The 20,209-nt window shown below is 33.7% G+C and overlaps 1 protein-coding gene and 1 pseudogene across 1 annotated transcript; both read right to left on the reverse strand.

The window, feature by feature from the left end:
* Nucleotides 1-10,578: 10,578 nt before the first annotated feature.
* On the reverse strand, nt 10,579-17,293 carry LOC127081370 (flavonoid 3'-monooxygenase-like; annotated as a pseudogene).
* A 1,827-nt stretch (nt 17,294-19,120) lies between these two features.
* LOC127082756 (UDP-glucose:glycoprotein glucosyltransferase) lies at nt 19,121-19,850 on the reverse strand. Its single transcript, XM_051022987.1, has 4 exons — nt 19,765-19,850; nt 19,586-19,685; nt 19,402-19,496; nt 19,121-19,277 (listed from the first exon to the last, which is right to left on the reverse strand). Exons 2-4 carry the CDS (start codon nt 19,644-19,646, stop codon nt 19,152-19,154), a joined length of 282 nt encoding a protein of 93 aa, XP_050878944.1. The 5' UTR covers nt 19,647-19,685; nt 19,765-19,850; the 3' UTR covers nt 19,121-19,151.
* Nucleotides 19,851-20,209: the final 359 nt, after the last annotated feature.

Genomic DNA, 20,209 nt, shown 5'->3' on the forward strand with positions numbered 1-20,209 from the left:
GCTAGGTTGTATATTGTTGTACATATATGTATGGAATGTTGTTGTTGTATGCTGTTGTTGTATATATGTTGTATATTGTTGTTGTACTTTTACTAAATCATGAATATGTTGTTGTATATTGTTGATCAAAGAATCATATATTAATGTTGTATATATGGAGGATTAATGTTGTATATAAATGGATTCATGTTGTATATATCAATGGATTAATGGTGTATAACATTGGATTAAAGGATGAAATCAATATGAATTTTACACTTTTGCAGCATGCGAACAGGTTACCAATTAAATATCCACTGTTTTTCAAACAAATTTTTTTAAAATAACTAACACTTTAGAGGGCGCTTTGTCCAGAAAGCGCCCTCTAAACACTTTACATTGACAACTTTAGAGGGCGCTTTTTCCTGAAAGCGCCCTCTAAACACTTTACATTGACAACTTTAGAGGGCGCTTTTTCCTGAAAGCGCCCTCTAAACACTTTACATTGACAACTTTAGAGGGCGCTTTTTCCAGAAAGCGCCCTCTAAGGTGTCCCTTTATGGACCACTCCAGAGGGCGCTTTTTTCTGAAAGCGCACTATAATGTGGCCACTTTAGACAGCGCTTTCTCCAGGAAAACAAAGCGCTGTCTTTACCTATGCCAGCGCCACTTTAGAGGGCGCTTAAAAGCGCTGTTATAGGCCAAAATAAGCGCCCTCTTTTCCCTTATTTGGCGTAGTGCTTCCTCAAGTAAATTTTATTTTTTTTAATTTATTAAATAAATGATGTATTTGGATTATATATAGACTAGATATATTAATTATTTAATGAATTTAAAAAATAAAAATTACTTATATAAAAAAAAGAATGAAAGGAGTATTTTAAGAGTTGTGCATTAATTAATATATGAGTTTTAGAAGTAGAGGGATGAAGTAATAATGGAAGAAAGGGTCAAGTGGAAGATAAGGTGTTGAAAATACTGGTTGTTTTGAAACATGAACATGGACTTTACGGCCAATGATATAGGCAGCCACGTTTTGACCTATAATTTAGTTGAAGGTTTGGTCATCCTCATTTTTTTAGACCTTACCGGCCCTTCAGTTTGCTCCATATATAATTTAAAATATCTAATTCTAAAGGCAATCTAAACTCTTAGTTTACTAATTCAACACAACATGTGTATTCAAGTTAATTAAAAATGATTCGGTATATAGTTTTTGGTTCAAGGTTTAATTGTTAAATTGATAGCCAACAGAAAATAAAAAGAGTTTTATGCTCTCTGATTTTATTTATAAGAAAAAATTTAATATTATTATATGTTTATACTCAAATTCAATTTTACAATATCTAATTAAATTAAAAGAAATGTTTTCCATTTTATTCGAGTGCTATCCATTATGTCTTGTGTACAACCAATTTTATTTAATACTAGAACTGAAATATGATGTGAACGTTTATATTCAGAGAAGGAAGAACTATATTTTAGAATTGTGCATTAATTAGAATATGACTTTGTAATATGAGTTTCAAATATATTTGAGTTCAATTTTAGACTGAATATTTACTACTTGTCCTAAAGGAATTATTTATTTATTACTTTTTAAAAAACTAAATTAAAAATTCTAAAAATTTATTATATAAAATGTATTAATTTAAATATAATATATTTTTAATTATTATATTCTTTTAAGGGTAATGTAAACTTGTGCCCTAAAGGCACAAGTTAAGAACTAAAGAAAATAATATTGTGTTGAAAATTGTATATTAATTTTAATAAAAATATAAAATTATTTTTTTTATTATTTTTTTAGTATAAACTTTCTATAAGTGGTTTCTTATCTTGTACCCCTAAGACACAAATTAACATTATTCTTATTTTAAAATAATAATATAACATACTTTATAAAATTATTCAAAATAATATATAAATACAAAACATAACACAAATTAACATAATACAAAAAAGTTGTAAATTGAATGACTAAAAATTAAATTTATTCTATTATTTTATAATATTTAACAAAAACAATTTTAATATAATATAAGAAATAAAATTTAGTGAAATAGGATAACTTTATTTATAATTTTTGAATGCAACAACATAAATAATAATATAATTTTAAGAATTTTTAATTACGTGGAAAAACATAATACATGTGGCGCATACGAACTAGTCTTAGTTTTAATGGATAAGTATAATGAAAGGTTTCCTCTTATTAAAATTTGGATACCATATATATTGTAACATAAAAGAATTAGAGACATTTAGAGAAGTGTGTCTAAATACAACTACATAAATTCTATTAGGTCTGGAATAGAAGTACATAAATTCTATTATATAGTGAGTTAGACAAAAAAAGAAAATACTACAAAATATTTAAGAAATAAAATATTGGATATTCTGTTCTAATTATATATGTTAATATCCATCTATATCATTATGAACCATATAGATAGTTATGAATAATGTATTGGAATTGAGCTCAACTTCTTCACATTGTTAAATATGTAATTCTTTGTGTTGGAGTCGAAATTGTGTATTTGTATTTGACGGGTGTCGAAGAGTCTGTATTAATGGTATTTGACAGAAATTCAAATACAGCTTGTCAAAGCATGTAGGCGAAGCATATAGCTGTCGAAGAAGTCGACAGAGTCGAAAAAGATTAACTTAGCTTAATTTTAGTTGAGTTAGTTATTTTGTGATTATTTGAAGTGCAAGTAATCTCATCTATAAATAGAGAGGAGATTTATTTCATTTGTAAGTACGCAAGTAAAAGAATAAGTTGTTTGTAGTAGCATTGTATAGATTTCAGAAATCACAGTGGTGATTAACACACATTGTAACAAAAACCTTGAATGGAGTTTGCACAATAATACGTTATTATTATTCTTCCTCAATAATTTATCTTTTCCCTCACTTTCAATTGTCTTGTTTTTCTTCTTTCAATTCTTTGTGTAGTGTAAAATCATCTTGCAACCCAGGAGTGGTTGTTTCATCTAAGTAAAACGTGAAGAAAAAGAGGCGCGATCAATCAGAAAGATTGATTCTTGTTCATCAAGATTGATTCGGTTAAATTCAAGATTAGTATTTTCCCAACATATGGTATCTAGAGCCCTGGCTGTGTGATCTTTGGGACACATTGAATCACAATGAATCATCTGAACGTGCATTTTCCATCAAATCTTCCAATCTTGAATGGTAAGAATTATGAAAATTGGTGTAAGCAGCTAAATATTATTTTCTATTATCAAGATCTTTGGGATCTTGTGAAGAATGGGGTAACACTAATTGGAGATAATGTTACGGATGAACGAAAGGTTGCACACAATGATTTAAAGAAGAAAGATTACAAGGCTCACTTTTTAATCCATCAATGCATTGATTCATACAACTTTGAGAAAATTGGTGATGTAGATTCAGCAAAGGAAGCATGGGATATCCTAGAAAAATCATTTGGAGGCGCTGAGAAAATGAAGGAGGTGAGGTTACAAACTCACAAAAGATCATATGAATTGCTTCAGATGGAAGATAATGCAAATGTCATTGATTTCTTCACTAGAGTAATGAAACTGGTGAACCAAATCAAAACGTGTGGAGAAATGTTGACACCAAAATCTGTAGTATAAAATATTTTGAGATTGTTACATCCAATGTTCGATCATGTGGTAGTAGCCATAGAAGAATCGAAGGATTTCTCAAGTATGACAAAAGAAGAGCTTCAAGGGACTCTTGAATCTCACAAACAAAGAATGGTTGAAAGAACAACAAACAAGTTGAAGACTGACATGACTTTGTATACTCAGTCGATTAAAGAAAAGAAAGACAAAGGAAGATGGAATGGTAACAAGCGTAAAGGAAGTTATAATAATTCGGCAAGTAGAGGAAATCATCAAGAAGGTAGTTCATCAAATCAAATATAATATTCTAACCAAATAAATCATAGAGGTGGTGGTGCAGGCAGAGGAAAAGGTGATGGAAGAAAACCTGATAAAATTCATATTCATTGCTAAAGTTGTCAAAATTATGGCTATTATGCAAGTTAATATCGAGGAGGCAAGAAAGGTCAAGAAAGTGATGCAAAGCTTGTAGAAGATTAAGTGATGTTAATGGTCACAACAAAATAAGAAGAAAGATTCAAAGATCAATGGTATCTCAACTCATGCGATTCTTCACATATGACTGGAACAAAAGATTGGTTTATCAACATCAGTCCCTCGTTGAAGAACAAGGTAAATTTTCAAACGATAATACCCTATCTGCTAAAGGTATTGGTGATATTCTGGTTAGGAGAAAGGATTATAAATAATCAGTAATTTCCAATGTATTATTGATTAAAGTTCGTCATTGCATGTATTTAGTCAAAGAATCGAAGCAAAAAGAGTGAAAGTCGAGCAAATATGAAAAGAAATAACCAAAGAATAAAGGAAAAATATCTAAGTGTGCAAATTGTGGACTTAGTGAAATTTTGAGTGAAAATGAGCAAAAAGAGTGAAACTTCGGAAACAATAGCATCCAACATTGTGCATATGACATGGCATTAAAAACTTCATCGCAGGATGTAGGGTATCACGCGCACGATCGTCACTTTTCTGTGCCTTTTTCCTGACGTGTTCTGCTTTATTCTAACACCTTTAAAAAGGGAAATTTTGCAGCTTCACGGGGATTACGAAATTTGGCACTAGGAGCACGATTTTACAACATTAAAGGGTGATTTTGAAAGCATTTGAAGTCATTGTAGGTCAATCCTTCAAGAGAATTCATATGCTATTCTTCTTTATTATTCATTTGGCAATCTAATATTAACTATGAGTAGCTAAGCTTCTCTAGGTTAGGTTGTGTGATAATGAACCTTATTCAATCTTGTTGGCATTATATGTTGGTTTGACTTTGTATGAATCATTTGAATTATAATTTTATTGAGTTGTTGCTTAATCTTAATGTTTTTTATTTGAGATACTTTGTTAATCTGATTTTGGGCACATAAGAATTACTGACCCTTAGCCTATGTGTTAGACCGATGGAAATTGTTCTACTTACGTTGGTTGAATGGGGATAGGATACCCCGAGTAGTGTCATAGGGATTTAACGCTTTGTACATCGCCCAACCCTGCTTACGCTGGCGGACTAGAGATAGAGATCTCTGAGTAGTGGTTAGTGAGTTATTTTGTGAGGGATCGACTATAATGGTTTTGTTAATTCACAGTGAGATCATAAGGATAAGACCATTAATACAAGGTATCATACATCAACAAGAGAGGATAATGGGATTCTAACACACAACCTAACTGTCTTAATATTTATGTTAAAACTCTTATATTGTTTTTCATTCTGAAACATGAAACCCCCCAATTTACTCTTTTGCTTTACATTGCATAATTGTTGACTTGTTCGAACATAGTCCCTGTGGATTCAATCTTTTATTACTACGACACTACCGGTACACTTGCCGAGAAATCATCAAGTTTTTGGCGCCGTTGCTGGGACTGTTATAATAGTACAACACTTTGTGTAACGTATTTTATTTTTCTTAGTTTTAATTATTTATTTATTTTTTATTTTCTTGTTTATCATATTGCTACTTAGGTATTTTATGTTTGTGTATGCGCATTTCAGGGTCGTCATTACTACAATTTGATCAGCAAATCGAAAGAACTGCACGTGCTCTAAGAAAAGCAGCTAGAGAAGTGAGTCTAGATGAAGGAGATTCACTAATATTTTCTTCGAATTCTGAAGAGGAAGATAGCATGGAAGCACCAACACCCCTCACTATGGGGGATTATTTCAAATACACTCATGAAGGAAAGGTTTCTAGAGGGTTTGTACCGACAGGCCCTGCTAACATTGATATTAAGAATTATGTGCTTTCATGTCTAAGAGAAAATTTATTCGACGAGAATGTTATCAGAGACCCATGGGCTCATCTTGCACGCTTCTACGAAACTGCAAGGATGTGCACACCTGATTCTGCCTCGGATGACCGGGTAAAGTTACGATTGTTTGGTTTCTCACTCATTGGAAAGGAAAAGGATTGGTTATTATCCTTTCCAAATGGAACCATTCGAACATGGAAGGAGCAAGAGGATAAGTTCTTGGAAATATTTTTCACCATCATCTAGTTTACTGAGAGGAGAGCTGAGATTATTAATTTCGAGCAACAAGACACTGAGTCATCGTATGACTTTTGAGAGAGATTCAAGTTACTGCTACACAGATTCCCCAATCATAATATGAACAATATGGAGCAAATGAAAAATTTCATTGAAGGCCTCAAGAATCAAACACGTATGTTGCTAGATGCTTTCGTGGGATGGGAGATTAGACAAATTACCGAACCACATGTAACAGACCTTATTGAGAAGATGTGTATGAATGAGTGCCGTTCTAAAAGTGAAAGGTTGGTTAAGCTTGAAACTAGTGGAACACCTAAAGGTACGTTACCTCTTGACACTCATACTGCATGATTAGCTCAGATTGAATTGTTAAATAAAAAGCTAGTTGGAGGCTGCTTAAATAAAGCTAATGTGAGCCGGGTACAATCACTTAAGTGTGACTTTTGTAAAGGAGGGCATGATAACGGAAGGTGTTCATTGGAAGGGGTAACGGAAAACGCACAATTTGAAAATTTTCAGAAGAACAACCCCTATTCCAATACCTATAATCTGGGATGGAGGGATCATCTTAATTTTTATTGGAACAATAATCAAAACCAAAGTGGTACCCAAGCTATGCAACAAAACCAACAAGTTTACAACTTTCAAACAAGGCAATCACAATTGAAAGAAACTTTGCAAAATTTCATTAAGGTCACCCAAAATAGCTTTGACCAGGTAAATAAGAACCATGAGTAAATGGGTAGAAACCATACCAAGTATATAAAAAAATATGGAGATGAAGATTGGTCAGCTATCTAGAGAAATGGCCGCTTTGACAAGCACGAGTGGGGGATTAACGGGTAACACTGTAGAAACATGCAAAGTCGTTGATATAGGTTCAAGGATAATTATTGAACAAGATGACAAAAAGAAACTTCAAGAAGGTGATAAAGAAGAAAGAGGAGTCACCCTTATTCACTTCATTGATTGAGGTTGATTTGGTATGTGTTGAGTTTGTTTATGCTTTTGGCCAATTCAGTTTAACTCTTGTGCAAATTATGTTAGAGATGCACCCAATTATTATAATGCTACAAAAATTACAGTTATTGTGTAAAATAAATTTAGTTAATTTTTTTTTTTGAAAAAATTTGCAAATTATGGCAGTTAAAATTGCCAAAATTTCATTTTTTTTTTAAATGGCACATGAAACGTGTGGCGGTTAAAACCGCCATTAAATACAATACAACCGCCATTACTCGATGTGTATTATGGTCGTTTTTGCAGCGACCAACGTGAAACCTCCATTTTATATTTAGAGTCAACCAATTTTTTGGCGTTTCAAATAACCAACATTTTTGTTAATTTTGAAGGCTTAAACCGCCTTAATAGTACTTCTTAACCGCCATAATTTCCTTATATTTTGTAGTAACTAACACTAGTATCAAAACAAACAACAAATTCACTATTATTTTCACTCTTAAAACACTAAAGTAATTCAGTGAAAACGAAATAAATAAAATAATGAGAGTTAGAAAGTGAAAAGTATGTAGAAATACATTTTCTTGTGTGTTTTAAAAGTGAGGATAAGTCCTCTATAGGAGAAAGTTTTGTCTCAAAAATGAAAAATATACATGGGCCATTTAGTGTCATGATTGATTAAGCCATAGGTTTAATCAATGATAAGCTTAAAAATACGACAACCCCATTTCTCAAAAAGGAAAATCTCCAACAACTAGTATCTTAATTGATTATGAGTGTTTTTAATCAGTTATGAGTGTTCTTAATTGATTAAGTTGCTTTATTCTCTTCTCTAATCGAATAGGTAAGGTTCCTAATCTATTAGCAAGTATATGCAAGCTTTATAAATGTATAGGAATATCCTTGATTAATGTCACAAGCACCTTGATGGTTTCTCTATAGGATTTAAGACATTTTAGCAATTTTTGAGAGGTTTAAACACTTTTTTGGTGAGTGTGCAAATGTCCTTAATAATTTAAGAATAATATAATATCTTTACCATACTATGATTACTCAGAAAGTGATCAGATGAGCTTTCACACTACCTCACTTTCACAGTCTTTGAAGTTTTAAAATATCTTGCCATATTAATAATTAATTAAACACTTCAACTAGAACTTGACTTCTTCTATATAATGAAGCATGATATGAATTCTTGAATAGACACCATCATAGAGACTGTTTGATAGAGATCATCAGGGATTATACCAAATGTTGCTTGACATTAGATGTTGTTAGTAGAGAGGATAAGATTTAACATATTGATCTCAAAAGTGGAATCAACTTAATAATCTTGATCATAAATGTAGATGCAGATTTCACATCATAGTGTTGTCATCATCAAATTCATTGATATCACCTGAGTATTGTAGACACTCTACCTGCAAACCCGTATATCCATATTTAGTCTCTTTTTGATGATGACAATGGATCTCTCAGAGAGATGGTCAAATAGTGAAACAAATATAAATAATTAGAGTGGTCAAAATCCCCTTGATTTATATATAAAGTATACCCTATTATCCCTGAGAGTATACTTCTACCTATTTAGCATTGTCAAGAAGGAAAAAATTATAAACAAATAGGGAAACAAATCCAAGCGCATAGATAATTTTTTTAAATAGGAAAAAAATAATTATTATTTATTTAACTGAAATAAATACAAATTACAATGAAGCATGAAGTAAGAAAAAACACCAAAACAATAAAAAAAACATGGCACAAGACTACTAACTGTTTTTATCATCATCATTGAGTATTTCCTTTCCCAACATGTGCTTCTTAATGATTACAACTTCTTTCATCAATTTGTGAACAACCTGAGAAGTCTACTGGGATATTGCATAAAGGGTTGAAAAAATCCTTTAGAAAATGGTCCTTGATAATCCTTGCTATCATCTGTTTCCATCAGAACATTCTCTAAGTTACCATCATGAACTCAGACCTTGATCGTACATAGAGAGATTTTTAATCAATCTGCCCAAAAGTTAAATTGTTGAAGTATGGCTTTAAACCTTAAGTGATGAATAAAAAGGAAACATATTTCTAGATTTCAGAACCCTGAAATTGACTTGGAAATCGATGAAGATGGCATAGTCACAAGGGAGGATAATATGGTGTTGGCGCAATGGCGCTTAGTGAGGATGACGCGACGGTGCAAAGTGAGAACTGAAGTGGGACCGGCGTGACTTGAAGTTGGAATAAGATATAGTGGAGGAGGCGCGACAATGGGTCTGGATCTGGTGGGAGGTTCGGTTTGTCAAAGCTAGGGTACAATTTTATCGGTTTGCATATGTTGGACTTTATTGCTTTAGTACGCGATTTTGTCTGTTTATGGGTTACGTATTGATCTTGTTATTGATCTCTTGATTTTTATTAATTATAAAATTGTATCTCTTGAATGCTTGGTATCACAATCTTCATAGCTTTAGAGTTGAAGTCAAAGAGAAGTGTTAAGGAGTCCTAGTGGTAATCTTAGAGAGACAAGAGTAAATTCCTAAGAATGTGTTCTTGGAATTTGGGAAACTGTTGGAGATATCTAATAGGGATTCAGTAACATTAGTAAACACCTTGGACTTGTATAGCTCATATATAAAAAGAGTTTGAGAGATTGGACATTTGGATAGAAAATAGGGTTTGTTCTTAGGAACTTGGGTGACTATTTTTTAGTAACTCATCTGTAATATTTTGTAACAAGTCGATGTGGAACTTAAGGCAATTATGGTATGGGTCACCTCTCTTATAAACCCAACATTTCCTTTATTCCTAGTCGATGTGGAACTTTAGCACTTTCACACTTGATTCCCAACAATCTTCCCCACAAGTGTAAGTCACCCACACACTAGCCTTGATCCACACTAGGATCCTCTTCCGCTCCCCACCGAGCCAACCATGCTCTAATACCACTTGTTGGAGAGTTCGAGGAGCGAGGCCCGTAAGTGTCAATGGGACAAATGTTGAGGTATATAAGAAACCTTGACAACACATATCCACAAAAAACGGTAAGGAAATGGGGGTATGAGTTACATATCTTATAAACCCAACATTTCCTCCATTCCTTGTCGATGTGGGACTTTAGCACTTTCACATTTGAAACCCAACAAAGACCATTCTCAACCTCCATAAATGCAGGCGTCTCTTAAATTTCCATGAGATTGTGTAAGACTCTAACCTTACACAATATACTTCTTAGTATCTATTTTTCTTAACAAAATATATGAATTGTTATTGTGTCGAATTAATTTTAAAATTAAAAAGAAATCTAACTTTTATATATATATTTTGAGTAACCATAATTAAAGACGTATTTACATTAAAGCTTCAAATATAAATACATAAACCAATTCGTGTTACACCTTTGACGCTTTTGATATCCTTTCACACCAACATACTAAAAATTTCATTTATTCACTATAATAATTAAGCATAAGATAAAGAAATCTAGGATGCATCTTGAAAAAGAAAAGTTCTCAAATGTAAATGTCACAAATTAGAAACCAAACGAGTACACGTGTGGTGAGAGTCTGGGTTTAGGACGAACTGATAATGGCATAACTCGTTGAAGAGTTAGCCCAAAAGCTTCATCCATGTTCATCTTTTCAGGTTTGAGCCCATTTTCAAGTTCCCAATTAAATGAATGGGCAATGTAGCAGTTAAAAATTTACACTACGCCAAAAATTGGAATAGACAGCGCACCTTAGAGGGCGCTTTCTTAAAGAAGCGCACTCTAAAGTGAAGAGAAAAATAAGGAGGAATAGACAGCGCACTTTAGAGGGCGCTTTTGAAACAAAGCGCCCTCTAAAGTGAAGCAAAAAAATAATGAGGAAATGGAGGGACACCAATAGAGGGCGCGTTTATGAAAGCGCCCTCTAAGGGTACCCTTAGAGGGCGCTTTTAAAAAAGCGCTCTCTAAGTCCATGTACAACAGCGCACTTTAGAGAGCGCTTGTGTAACAAAGCGCCCTCTAAAGTGAAGCGAAAAAATAATGAGGAAATGGAGGGACAACAATAGAGGGCGCGTTTATGAAAGCGCCCTCTAAGGATACCCTTAGAGGGCGCTTTTAAAAAAGCGCTCTCTAAGTCCATGTACAACAGCGCACTTTAGAGAGCGCTTGTGTAACAAAGCGCCCTCTAAAGTGAAGCGAAAAAATAATGAGGAAATGGAGGGGCAACAATAGAGGGCGCGTTTATGCAAGCGCCCTCTAAGGATACCCTTAGAGGGCGCTTCTAAGGAAGCGCTCTCTAAGTCCATGTACAACAACGCACTTTAGAGGGCGCTTTATTACAAAACCGCTGTCTAAAGTGAAGCGAAAAAATAAGGAGCAATAGACAGCGCACCTTAGAGGGCGCTTTTTTTCCACAAGCGCCCTCTAAGGTCCCGTTTAGTAAACATTAAAATTATAACATACTGCGCGTTTTGTTATTTCACTCTCTGTTATTTTCGTTCTTTTTCACGTTAGGGTTCTAAGGCGTTCTCCTTCCACCTCTGTTAGATCTACGACGTTTCCTCCTTCTGGCACCAAAGGTACGTTTGTTTCGTTTTAGCTTTGCCCTATTTCTTGCTTTGTTTTAGCTTTGCCCCATTTCAGTTTTTTGTTATTGTTGTCTATGCGTTGTCTATGCTACGTTTGTTTCAACCTGTAAAGTTTCAATATTCATAGTCATTTTAAATTTAATAGCGCATGCGTTAAATTTCAAGCCCTACGTTTGTTTGGGTTTATTAGGCAATTTCAAGCCCTATGAATATCTGATTTTGTGTCAACACCAATATCATTAGAAACCTAGGTCCGAATGTGTTTGAACTCTTCTGAAATTGTTTTTTGTTTATTCTAATTAGTAATGGATAATACATGGATGTCTTCCAATCGATTGTCGAGAGAGTACGAGAATGGGGTATTAGAATTCGTTAAGTTTGCCGTTGCGAACGCCGAAGACCCCAGTAGAATGATATGTCCTTGCTTGGGTTGTTGTTATGGGAAACGGGTTGACGCAGTTCAGTTGACATCGCATCTAATGAGGCATGGAATTGATCGAAGTTATACATGTTGGAATTTGCATGGTGAGAAAAGTAACGAAAATGTTGAACCGGGGGATAGTACGACCTATGCCTCAAACTATAGTGGCGCAGATACATACGATTGTGATCGAGTTGAAGAGATTGCAGAAGCACTTGAAGGAGATCTTAAGGATTGTCCCGAAATGTTTGAGAGGTTGGTAAGTGATGCAGAGCAACCTTTGTATGATGGTTGCACTAAATTCACAAGATTGTCTGCGGTATTAAAGTTGTACAACTTAAAGGCGGGCAATGGGTGGTCGGATAAAAGTTTCACAGAGTTATTAGCCCTTTTGAAAGATATGCTTCCTGAGGATAATGTTCTTCCCAATCGAACATATGAGACCAAAAAGATGTTGTGCTCTATTGGCATGAGCTATGATAAGATACATGCATGTCCAAACGATTGCGTTTTGTTTCGAAATGAGTATGCATCGTTAAATGAGTGTCCTAAATATTAAAAGGGACACAATTGTGTGGACCAGCTTATATGAGATGGATGTACCCTGTTGAACGTTATATGAAAATATTAAAAGGGTACGTGAAGAACCGAAGTCGACCAGAAGGTTGTATGGTTGAAAGATACATTGTTGAAGAAGCGATTGAGTTTTGTACTGAATATTTGTCTAATGTTCAGTCAATCGGACTCCCCAAGTCTCAGCTTGTCGAAAAGAAAGAAGGAAAAAATCTAATTGGAAATAAAATCGTGGCAGTATCAAGGGTCGAACGGGATCAAGTGCATTTGTATGTTCTGCACAATGAGAATGAGGTTGAGCCGTATGTTGAAATTCACAAGGATGTTCTCCGAGGTTTAAATCCCAATAGAAATGAAAATTGGATAGTACGAGAGCACAATCGATGTTTTATACCTTGGTTTAAGGATCATATTTATTCAAAGTATTATTCAGATCCCGCTTCAATAACAGAAAGGTTGAGATGCTTAGCATATGGTCCAAGTTTCCATGTTTTTTCTTATAGCGCATACGCGATTAATGGATACACATTTTATACCAAAGAACAAGATGATAAAAGTACTATGCAGAATAGTGGTGTCACCGTGGTAGCTGAAGCAATGCACATATCAAGTGTGAAGGACTTAAACCCCAAATTTGCAAATCTGTCGTATTTTGGTGTTATCGAGCGCATTTGGGTGTTTGATTATGAGAAGTTTCAGATTCCTATATTTGGTTGCAAGTGGGTTGAAAATAATAACGGCATTCGAATGGATAAGTCAGGATTTTTGCAAGTGGATCTTAATAGGGTGGGATACAAAGATGAGTCTTTTATTCTAGCCTCTCAAGCTAGACAAGTGTTCTATGTCAATGATCCGAAAAGTACGAAATGGTCTATAGTTCTTTTTTCCAACAAAGTAATTGATGAAAACACTGGAGATCAAGGTGATGATATTGATGTTGAGATTGAATCGTTTACCAGAAATGATCAAGATGAGAATAATATATCAAATGTTTCATATATTAGAAATGATCATAATGAGGGTATTTGGATCAATCCAACCGTCCGTGTTGTTAAGAGACATGTAGAACATATTCCAACCAAGAAAAGAAAGAGAACTTAGTGAAAAAGGTACAGGTCAAATGATTTTAATTGTTTTCTTTATTACAGGTAAAATGACTTTTATGATTTTAATTGTTTTTACATTTGTCATCTGATTTTAATTGTTTTCTTTTTTACAAGTAAAATGGCTATTATGAAGTCAATCATTTGTGCAAGGGGCAAGGGATGCTCGAAAGTATCAATTGATATTTGTTTAGATGATGATGCTGGATATTTGAAAGTATCCCTCTACGACATTGGTTTCCTTGTTCGACAACATATTCCGATTACATGTGATAATTGGAGAAGTCCGGACTTGAAGGTTGGCAAAGAAAAAATATGGTCGGAGATACAGGCTTGTGTCTCAATAGAGGATGGGTATCTACTTAAAGTTACTTTTGTAGTGGTCCAAAAGAGACATCACACCCGTCTCTTTCCTGTCAACCCCAAAGAGACCGATAGAAGTGGAAAAATTATGCCAGGTTTTTTCAATATATTTCTCAATGCAGCTGGTATATATTATCATTTGAATTTATCACTTTTTGCTGATTTTGTTGTTCTAAATTGTCAAAGGAACCGTGGTAGACACCGGCATTTGTCACCCTAGGGAATTTGATTTTTACCTTAACAGCCATGCAGGAATTCAGGTAATATTAGCTATGTCATTTAACTTTATGCCATTGTTTACTATTTGTTGCTCAATCGCCTTTTGACAGTTCTGTGTTATTTGCATTTGGACGTGTTCTTTTTGTAGGGGACTACTTATGCTGCCATCTGTTGTTTTGGTTGAGCCTTATTTTGTATGGATGTGCGATAGAACTACTAGACAGCTTTTGGATATACAGAACATGTTTGCCACCATGGGTGGATGAGCGTTTTTGTTTAGTATTGGTTAGAACTACTAGACAGCTTTTGGATACAGTGGTCACTGGGTGTTGGTTGCTATGTTTTATTCTCTTAATTGTAGTACTTTGAGAATATGTTGTTGTATATTGTTGATCAAAGAATCATATATTAATGTTGTATATATGGAGGATTAATGTTGTATATAAATGGATTCATGTTTGATATATCAATGGATTAATGGTGTATAACATTGGATTAAAGGATGAAATCAATATGAATTTTACACTTTTGCAGCATGCGAACAGGTTACCAAATAAATATATATCCACTGTTTTTCAAACAAATTTTTTTAAAATAACTAACACATTAGAGAGCGCTTTGTCCAGAAAGCGCCCTCTAAACACTTTACAATGACAACTTTAGAGGGCGCTTTTTCCTGAAAGCGCCCTCTAAACACTTTACATTGATAACTTTAGAGGGCGCTTTTTCCTGAAAGCGCCCTCTAAACACTTTACAATGACAACTTTAGAGGGCGCTTTTTCCTGAAAGCGCCCTCTAAACACTTTACACTGACAACTTTAGAGGGCACTTTTACCAGAAAGCGCCCTCTAAGGTGTCCCTCTATGGACCACTCCAGAGGGCGCTTTTTTCTTAAAGCGCACTATAATGTGGCCACTTTAGACAGCGCTTTCTCCAGGAGAACAAAGCGCTGTCTTTACCTATGCCAGCGCCAGATTAGAGAGCGCTTAAAAGCGCTGTTATAGGCCAAAATAAGCGCCATCTTTTCCCTTATTTGGCGTAGTGTTAACTATACGAAGCCCAAGACTCATCCCAACATATATTCTACATCCAACACCAAAAGATATAACTTCAAAATCATTTCCCTTAATATCAACATCATACTTCTCACCACCGGGTAAGAATCTTTCGGCTTAAACACTAATGGATCAACCCGTTGTTTTGGTTCACGAGCTATGGCCCATACGTTAACCAAAACAGTAGCATCCTTTGGAATGTGGTATCCAAAAATCTCAGAACTTTCAGAAGTAATTCTTGGAAGGGAAAAAGATGTTGATTGATGCAAATGAAATGTTCATTTTATGACTGCTTGTAGGTAAGGTAGGTTAGATATGTTCTCTTCTTTCACGTTCCTATCTAGGCCCACAATATTGTCAAATTCTTGTTGGACTTACCCTAAGACTTTTGGGTTTTTTATCAATTATACAATGTCCCATCTTGATGATGTGTCTGTCCAGCTGAAAATATGTAGGCAAAAAAATTATTATCAGTTAAAAATTTAAAGAACATCTTATTGCAAAGATGTAGATTCAAATCGCTAACACTATTTATTTATTTTTCATAGAAAAATTATGACTAAATTTAAAAGAAAAAAACCAAAATCAATATAAATTTTAGGAAGCTCCATATAATGCTTTCAATTTAGACAAGATTAAATAGTATAGGTCTCAATAATGAATCATATTTAATTACCATTTATCATTCCGATTTTTTTTGTCTTCCATGTCATCAATCTTTATAACACTTTAAATTGAAAAATGCATAATAATGTAAGTACTTGAAAAAAAAGTTATTGCCACCCACTGTTCTACTTCATATAAGAAGACAAGTTGAACGATAGGTAAGGATTAAAAGATTAATAAGAAAAATCAATATATCATATTATCAATGATTGGAATGCATGTTGGTTGGATTTTTATTTATAAAATTTAGTTTCAACTTTCAAGTAGAATTTTAGATAAGATGTCAATGTTTGAGTGTTATGTAAGATTTTAAAAGAAATTGATAATGCAATCACAATGTATAAAACTAATTATTTTATAACTAAACATGTAGCATGACAATATTTAAAAAGAACAAATAACATACAATTATTTTTCCGTACAAAAAACATACAATTATTTCTAAATTTTAATAAATTAAGATCTTCATGTACCTATAGCTGATTTTTTTTCAACGGCTGAGTTTTTTAACATTCTTATCTATGAAATTAATATTTTGAATTAAATATGTATACTGGCCAACCACTAGGCTAGGACAATTAAGGGTCTTATAAAGTTGACAACTTTTAATTTTGGATTTTATCGCAACATTAATTTGAGTTTTATTTAATAAATTATAAAATTATTAGTTTTTAAAATATAATTGAAAACCCCTCTATCTACAACTATAAAGATTAATTTTTCAAATCGCAAAAAATCACATGCAATAAAATTTTCTCAAAGAATTTAATACGATTTTATGTCTAAGACTAAATTCAAACATAAAATTTCTGGTTAAGTAAAAAAATATAAATAATTTTATTTTACAATATAAATTAAATTAATCATACATTTAACCGAATTAATCATATTTTTATATATAATTAGTTAAATGTCAAACAAATGTAAAAATTGGAGTATACTTAAAAAATGTTTTCCATAACTTCAAAGGAAGTGCTTTGATCTCAATATTAGTGAGTTTATTTCAATCATCATCTCCTTCACCTCTGTGTCAATAAAGTAGTCAACAAATCCTTATCTTTCTCACTTTTAGAATTGGAATTCTCATGTTCCTCAATAATGTTTGTTAAAAATGCATCAAATGTCTTGTGTAATATTTTCATTTTAGCTTGAACTCCTTGAAGACGTAACTAGGGCTGGACAACAGGTCGGGCCGGGCGGTTTCGGGCCCAAAACCCTCACCCAGTCCAACCCACGGTTCATATATGAAGGTCCATTTCCACCCAATATCATCACGGTTTGGACGGGTTCGGTTTGTGCGGATTGCGGGTTTGTTTAAGCGGTTTATTCGGATTATTAGGTTGATTCATTTTAAGCCCAATGATACATTTTGAGTATTTGTTCAGAAACTAAAATTATTCTTATCATATTAAAATTAATACTTAAGTACTCTTGTTCAATACTCCTTTACAACCAGAAGCACTCTTGCAACCAGAAGCACTCTTGCTCAGAGTCAAAGAGATGCCATAGTAACTTCAAAGAAGCATTTCACATTGTGCAAACGCGATCTGGATTTCTAAAAAACTGTCTATTAAAAGCATTTGATGAATAAAACTCATTTCTTCAAATTGATTGGTATAAGATGTACTTCTGTGTTAAAAACAAACTTGTCCAATGAAATATGGGAGTTTTCCCCAAAAAGCAAGTATAAATACTTAAGTGTTTCTCCTAGAAAGAAAGTCTCCATTTTATCTCTTTTAGGAGGAGGAATAATAGTTACGTCGTCCAAAGAACTATATCCACCGGTATCGATCTTTGTGTACTTTTCAAAGGCTTCAAAGATTTGCCAACCCCATTCACGATATCTGTAAAACAATATATACACATATGATTATTTCAGAAAAATATCAAAATGAAAATAACCAAAACGCTTTCCCATAACTATAAAATCCAGTTCTTCACATGTAAAACATATTATTGACACATTTCAAGTGTTTAAGGAATGAAGTTTAAACCATGGACGTAATGGAGCACGAGATAGCATTATGTGGGCATATGATAAACTACAGTACAGTGACAGAAGTAAGTCTCTGCTATGTCCGTGGCTTAAAACTACAGTATCATGATATTATACGCAAAAACAAAACTGAAACTGATACTTCATGAACATAAATACAAATCGATAACTTCTAAAGAAAAAAAAGAACATCACAGTTCAGGATAATCAGATAAATACATAAGTGTGTTATACTACATACAGAGCAATAACTCTGATAGCTCTTTGCACTATTTCTACTCAATTATATGTTCAATCAACTAAAGCACTAAATAAATTTCATGCAATAACAAACTTCAAAATTGGTAAATACCTACCAGGTGATCCATTTTCGGGCTGAACCCACCATTTGGTCCAGAAGGCAATTCTCCAACAAAAACTAGTTCATTTGGAACAGATTTCTGAACAAGACGATGCCTAACAGCGTTCATTGCTTCCTTAATGCAGCCCCAACTCGCCAGAAGCATGCCAGCCCTGTATTGAAGACAAACCGAAGCGAAGCATGCCATTCTCACCATCTTCAGAAGCCTTCTCAGTTTTTGGAGCGCTCAGGTATATCCCCATCTCAAACTGCAATCACAAAACACACAAAAGAAAAAAAACCAACACTGAGTCACAAGGGCTGTAGACAAAAACTTCTCTGCCTGATAACAAGAAGTCTCATTAGTGCAAACTTTCACGGTTACTGAACAATAAAAAATGTCACTGAAAAGCTGATATTTAGTTCAGAAAAGGGAAAAGCAGCCAGAAGAAGTACCTCACTCAAATGGCTTCTCACTTCATCAGCAGAAAATTCTGAGAGGGAAGATCTAAAGCTCTCAGATGGTAACCCGTTAGACTCGGCAAGCTTGCATATCTCATCAATAAATGCTTGGTTCCCCTCAACACCCACAGGAGATGTAAGGATGTATTTCTGCTGATAGACTGAGGATAGCTGATCCAAAAAGTTTAATGCATTTTTTTATGGCTGCATAAAACCATGCATTCATACAATAGATATAAAACCGTGCATAAACTTAGAAAAGAAATGCATAAAACTTCAGAATCAAATAGACAAATGCCAATCAATCTATTATTAAAAGTCAACTTTAAAAATTATAAAGCAAACCTATATGAGGATGTAGTAATTTCAAAAACCTTCACAAAAAGGAGGCTAAATAAATTTGTAGTATGATTGCCACTAAACAGAAGACCTACACGAGCATCTTTGGACCCTTCTATCTGTAGAATAATGTTCAAATAAAAAAATACAAGTACTGAATAAGTGGCCCAACACTCCAACCAATGACAGTCATCAGGCTAAAAGATAGAAGAATATTTAAAAGAAATGCAAAATAGTATTAACCAGATAATTGAAGCCTTGGTGAAGTAACTTAATCCCTCTCGCTAAAGTGATGTCAACGGCAAAAATATGTGTCACGGGCTTCAAATCATCCATTGCTGCATTGGATAAAAACAGTCCAAATGATAAGACAAAAGACCAATGTGTAGGAATGGACCTGTTTATTTTAACATATCAAACAACTTACTTCCAGGAGAATGCAAATAGTTAATCCCGTTTAGTATAGATGCCTCTCCAAAAGTAAACATCGCAAGAGATATGAACCTTGGTTTGTTATCAGAAATAATCTACATCAATCAGAAACTGGTTAGCCACACATCACATTATACAAGTTTCCCAGAAATATAAAAGTTTAAAACATTATACCCGAGGATTATAGCGTTGAATACCAGCTTCTGATAGGAGCTTGTCCAATACATCAGTGTGAGATTTTATTTGTCCAAAATATACTTGTTCCTATAATCTCTGAGTCTCATCATTCAAGGCATTTAGTAGAGCTTCCTGTTAAAATCAATTGCAAATATAATTATTAGAGTAATTAAAGTAATAACAAATTTTAGTTTATGAAACTAAAAGTTGAGCACATAAAGCAGACTGAAATTTAAACAGAACATCAAGCACAGTAATAAAATGAATTGAATCCTCTACAGTTCAGGGTGTACATTATATACTAATGTGAAAGTGGTTAACCATTGGCAATTAAACAAGGAGCATGTTCAAGGTGTACATTATATACGAATGGGAAAAAACTATGCACTATCAATCACATTAGAACGAAAGCAAGAAAATGATAAAACGATAAAAAGAGTGA

The sequence above is a fragment of the Lathyrus oleraceus genome, chromosome 5 (genome assembly GCF_024323335.1).
Source record: "Lathyrus oleraceus cultivar Zhongwan6 chromosome 5, CAAS_Psat_ZW6_1.0, whole genome shotgun sequence".
Lineage (NCBI taxonomy): Eukaryota > Viridiplantae > Streptophyta > Magnoliopsida > Fabales > Fabaceae > Lathyrus > Lathyrus oleraceus.

Bases quoted from the DNA above. Each gene is read 5' to 3' on its own strand.
- LOC127082756 (XM_051022987.1), bottom strand. From the start codon at position 19,646: ATGTTTACTTTTGGAGAGGCATCTATACTAAACGGGATTAACTATTTG. The intron at 19,497-19,585 runs GTAAGTTGTTTG...TATCCAATGCAG, and splicing joins CTATTTGCATTCTCCTGGAA to CAATGGATGATTTGAAGCCC. The intron at 19,278-19,401 runs GTTAATACTATT...ATTATTCTACAG, and splicing joins ACCAAGGCTTCAATTATCTG to ATAGAAGGGTCCAAAGATGC.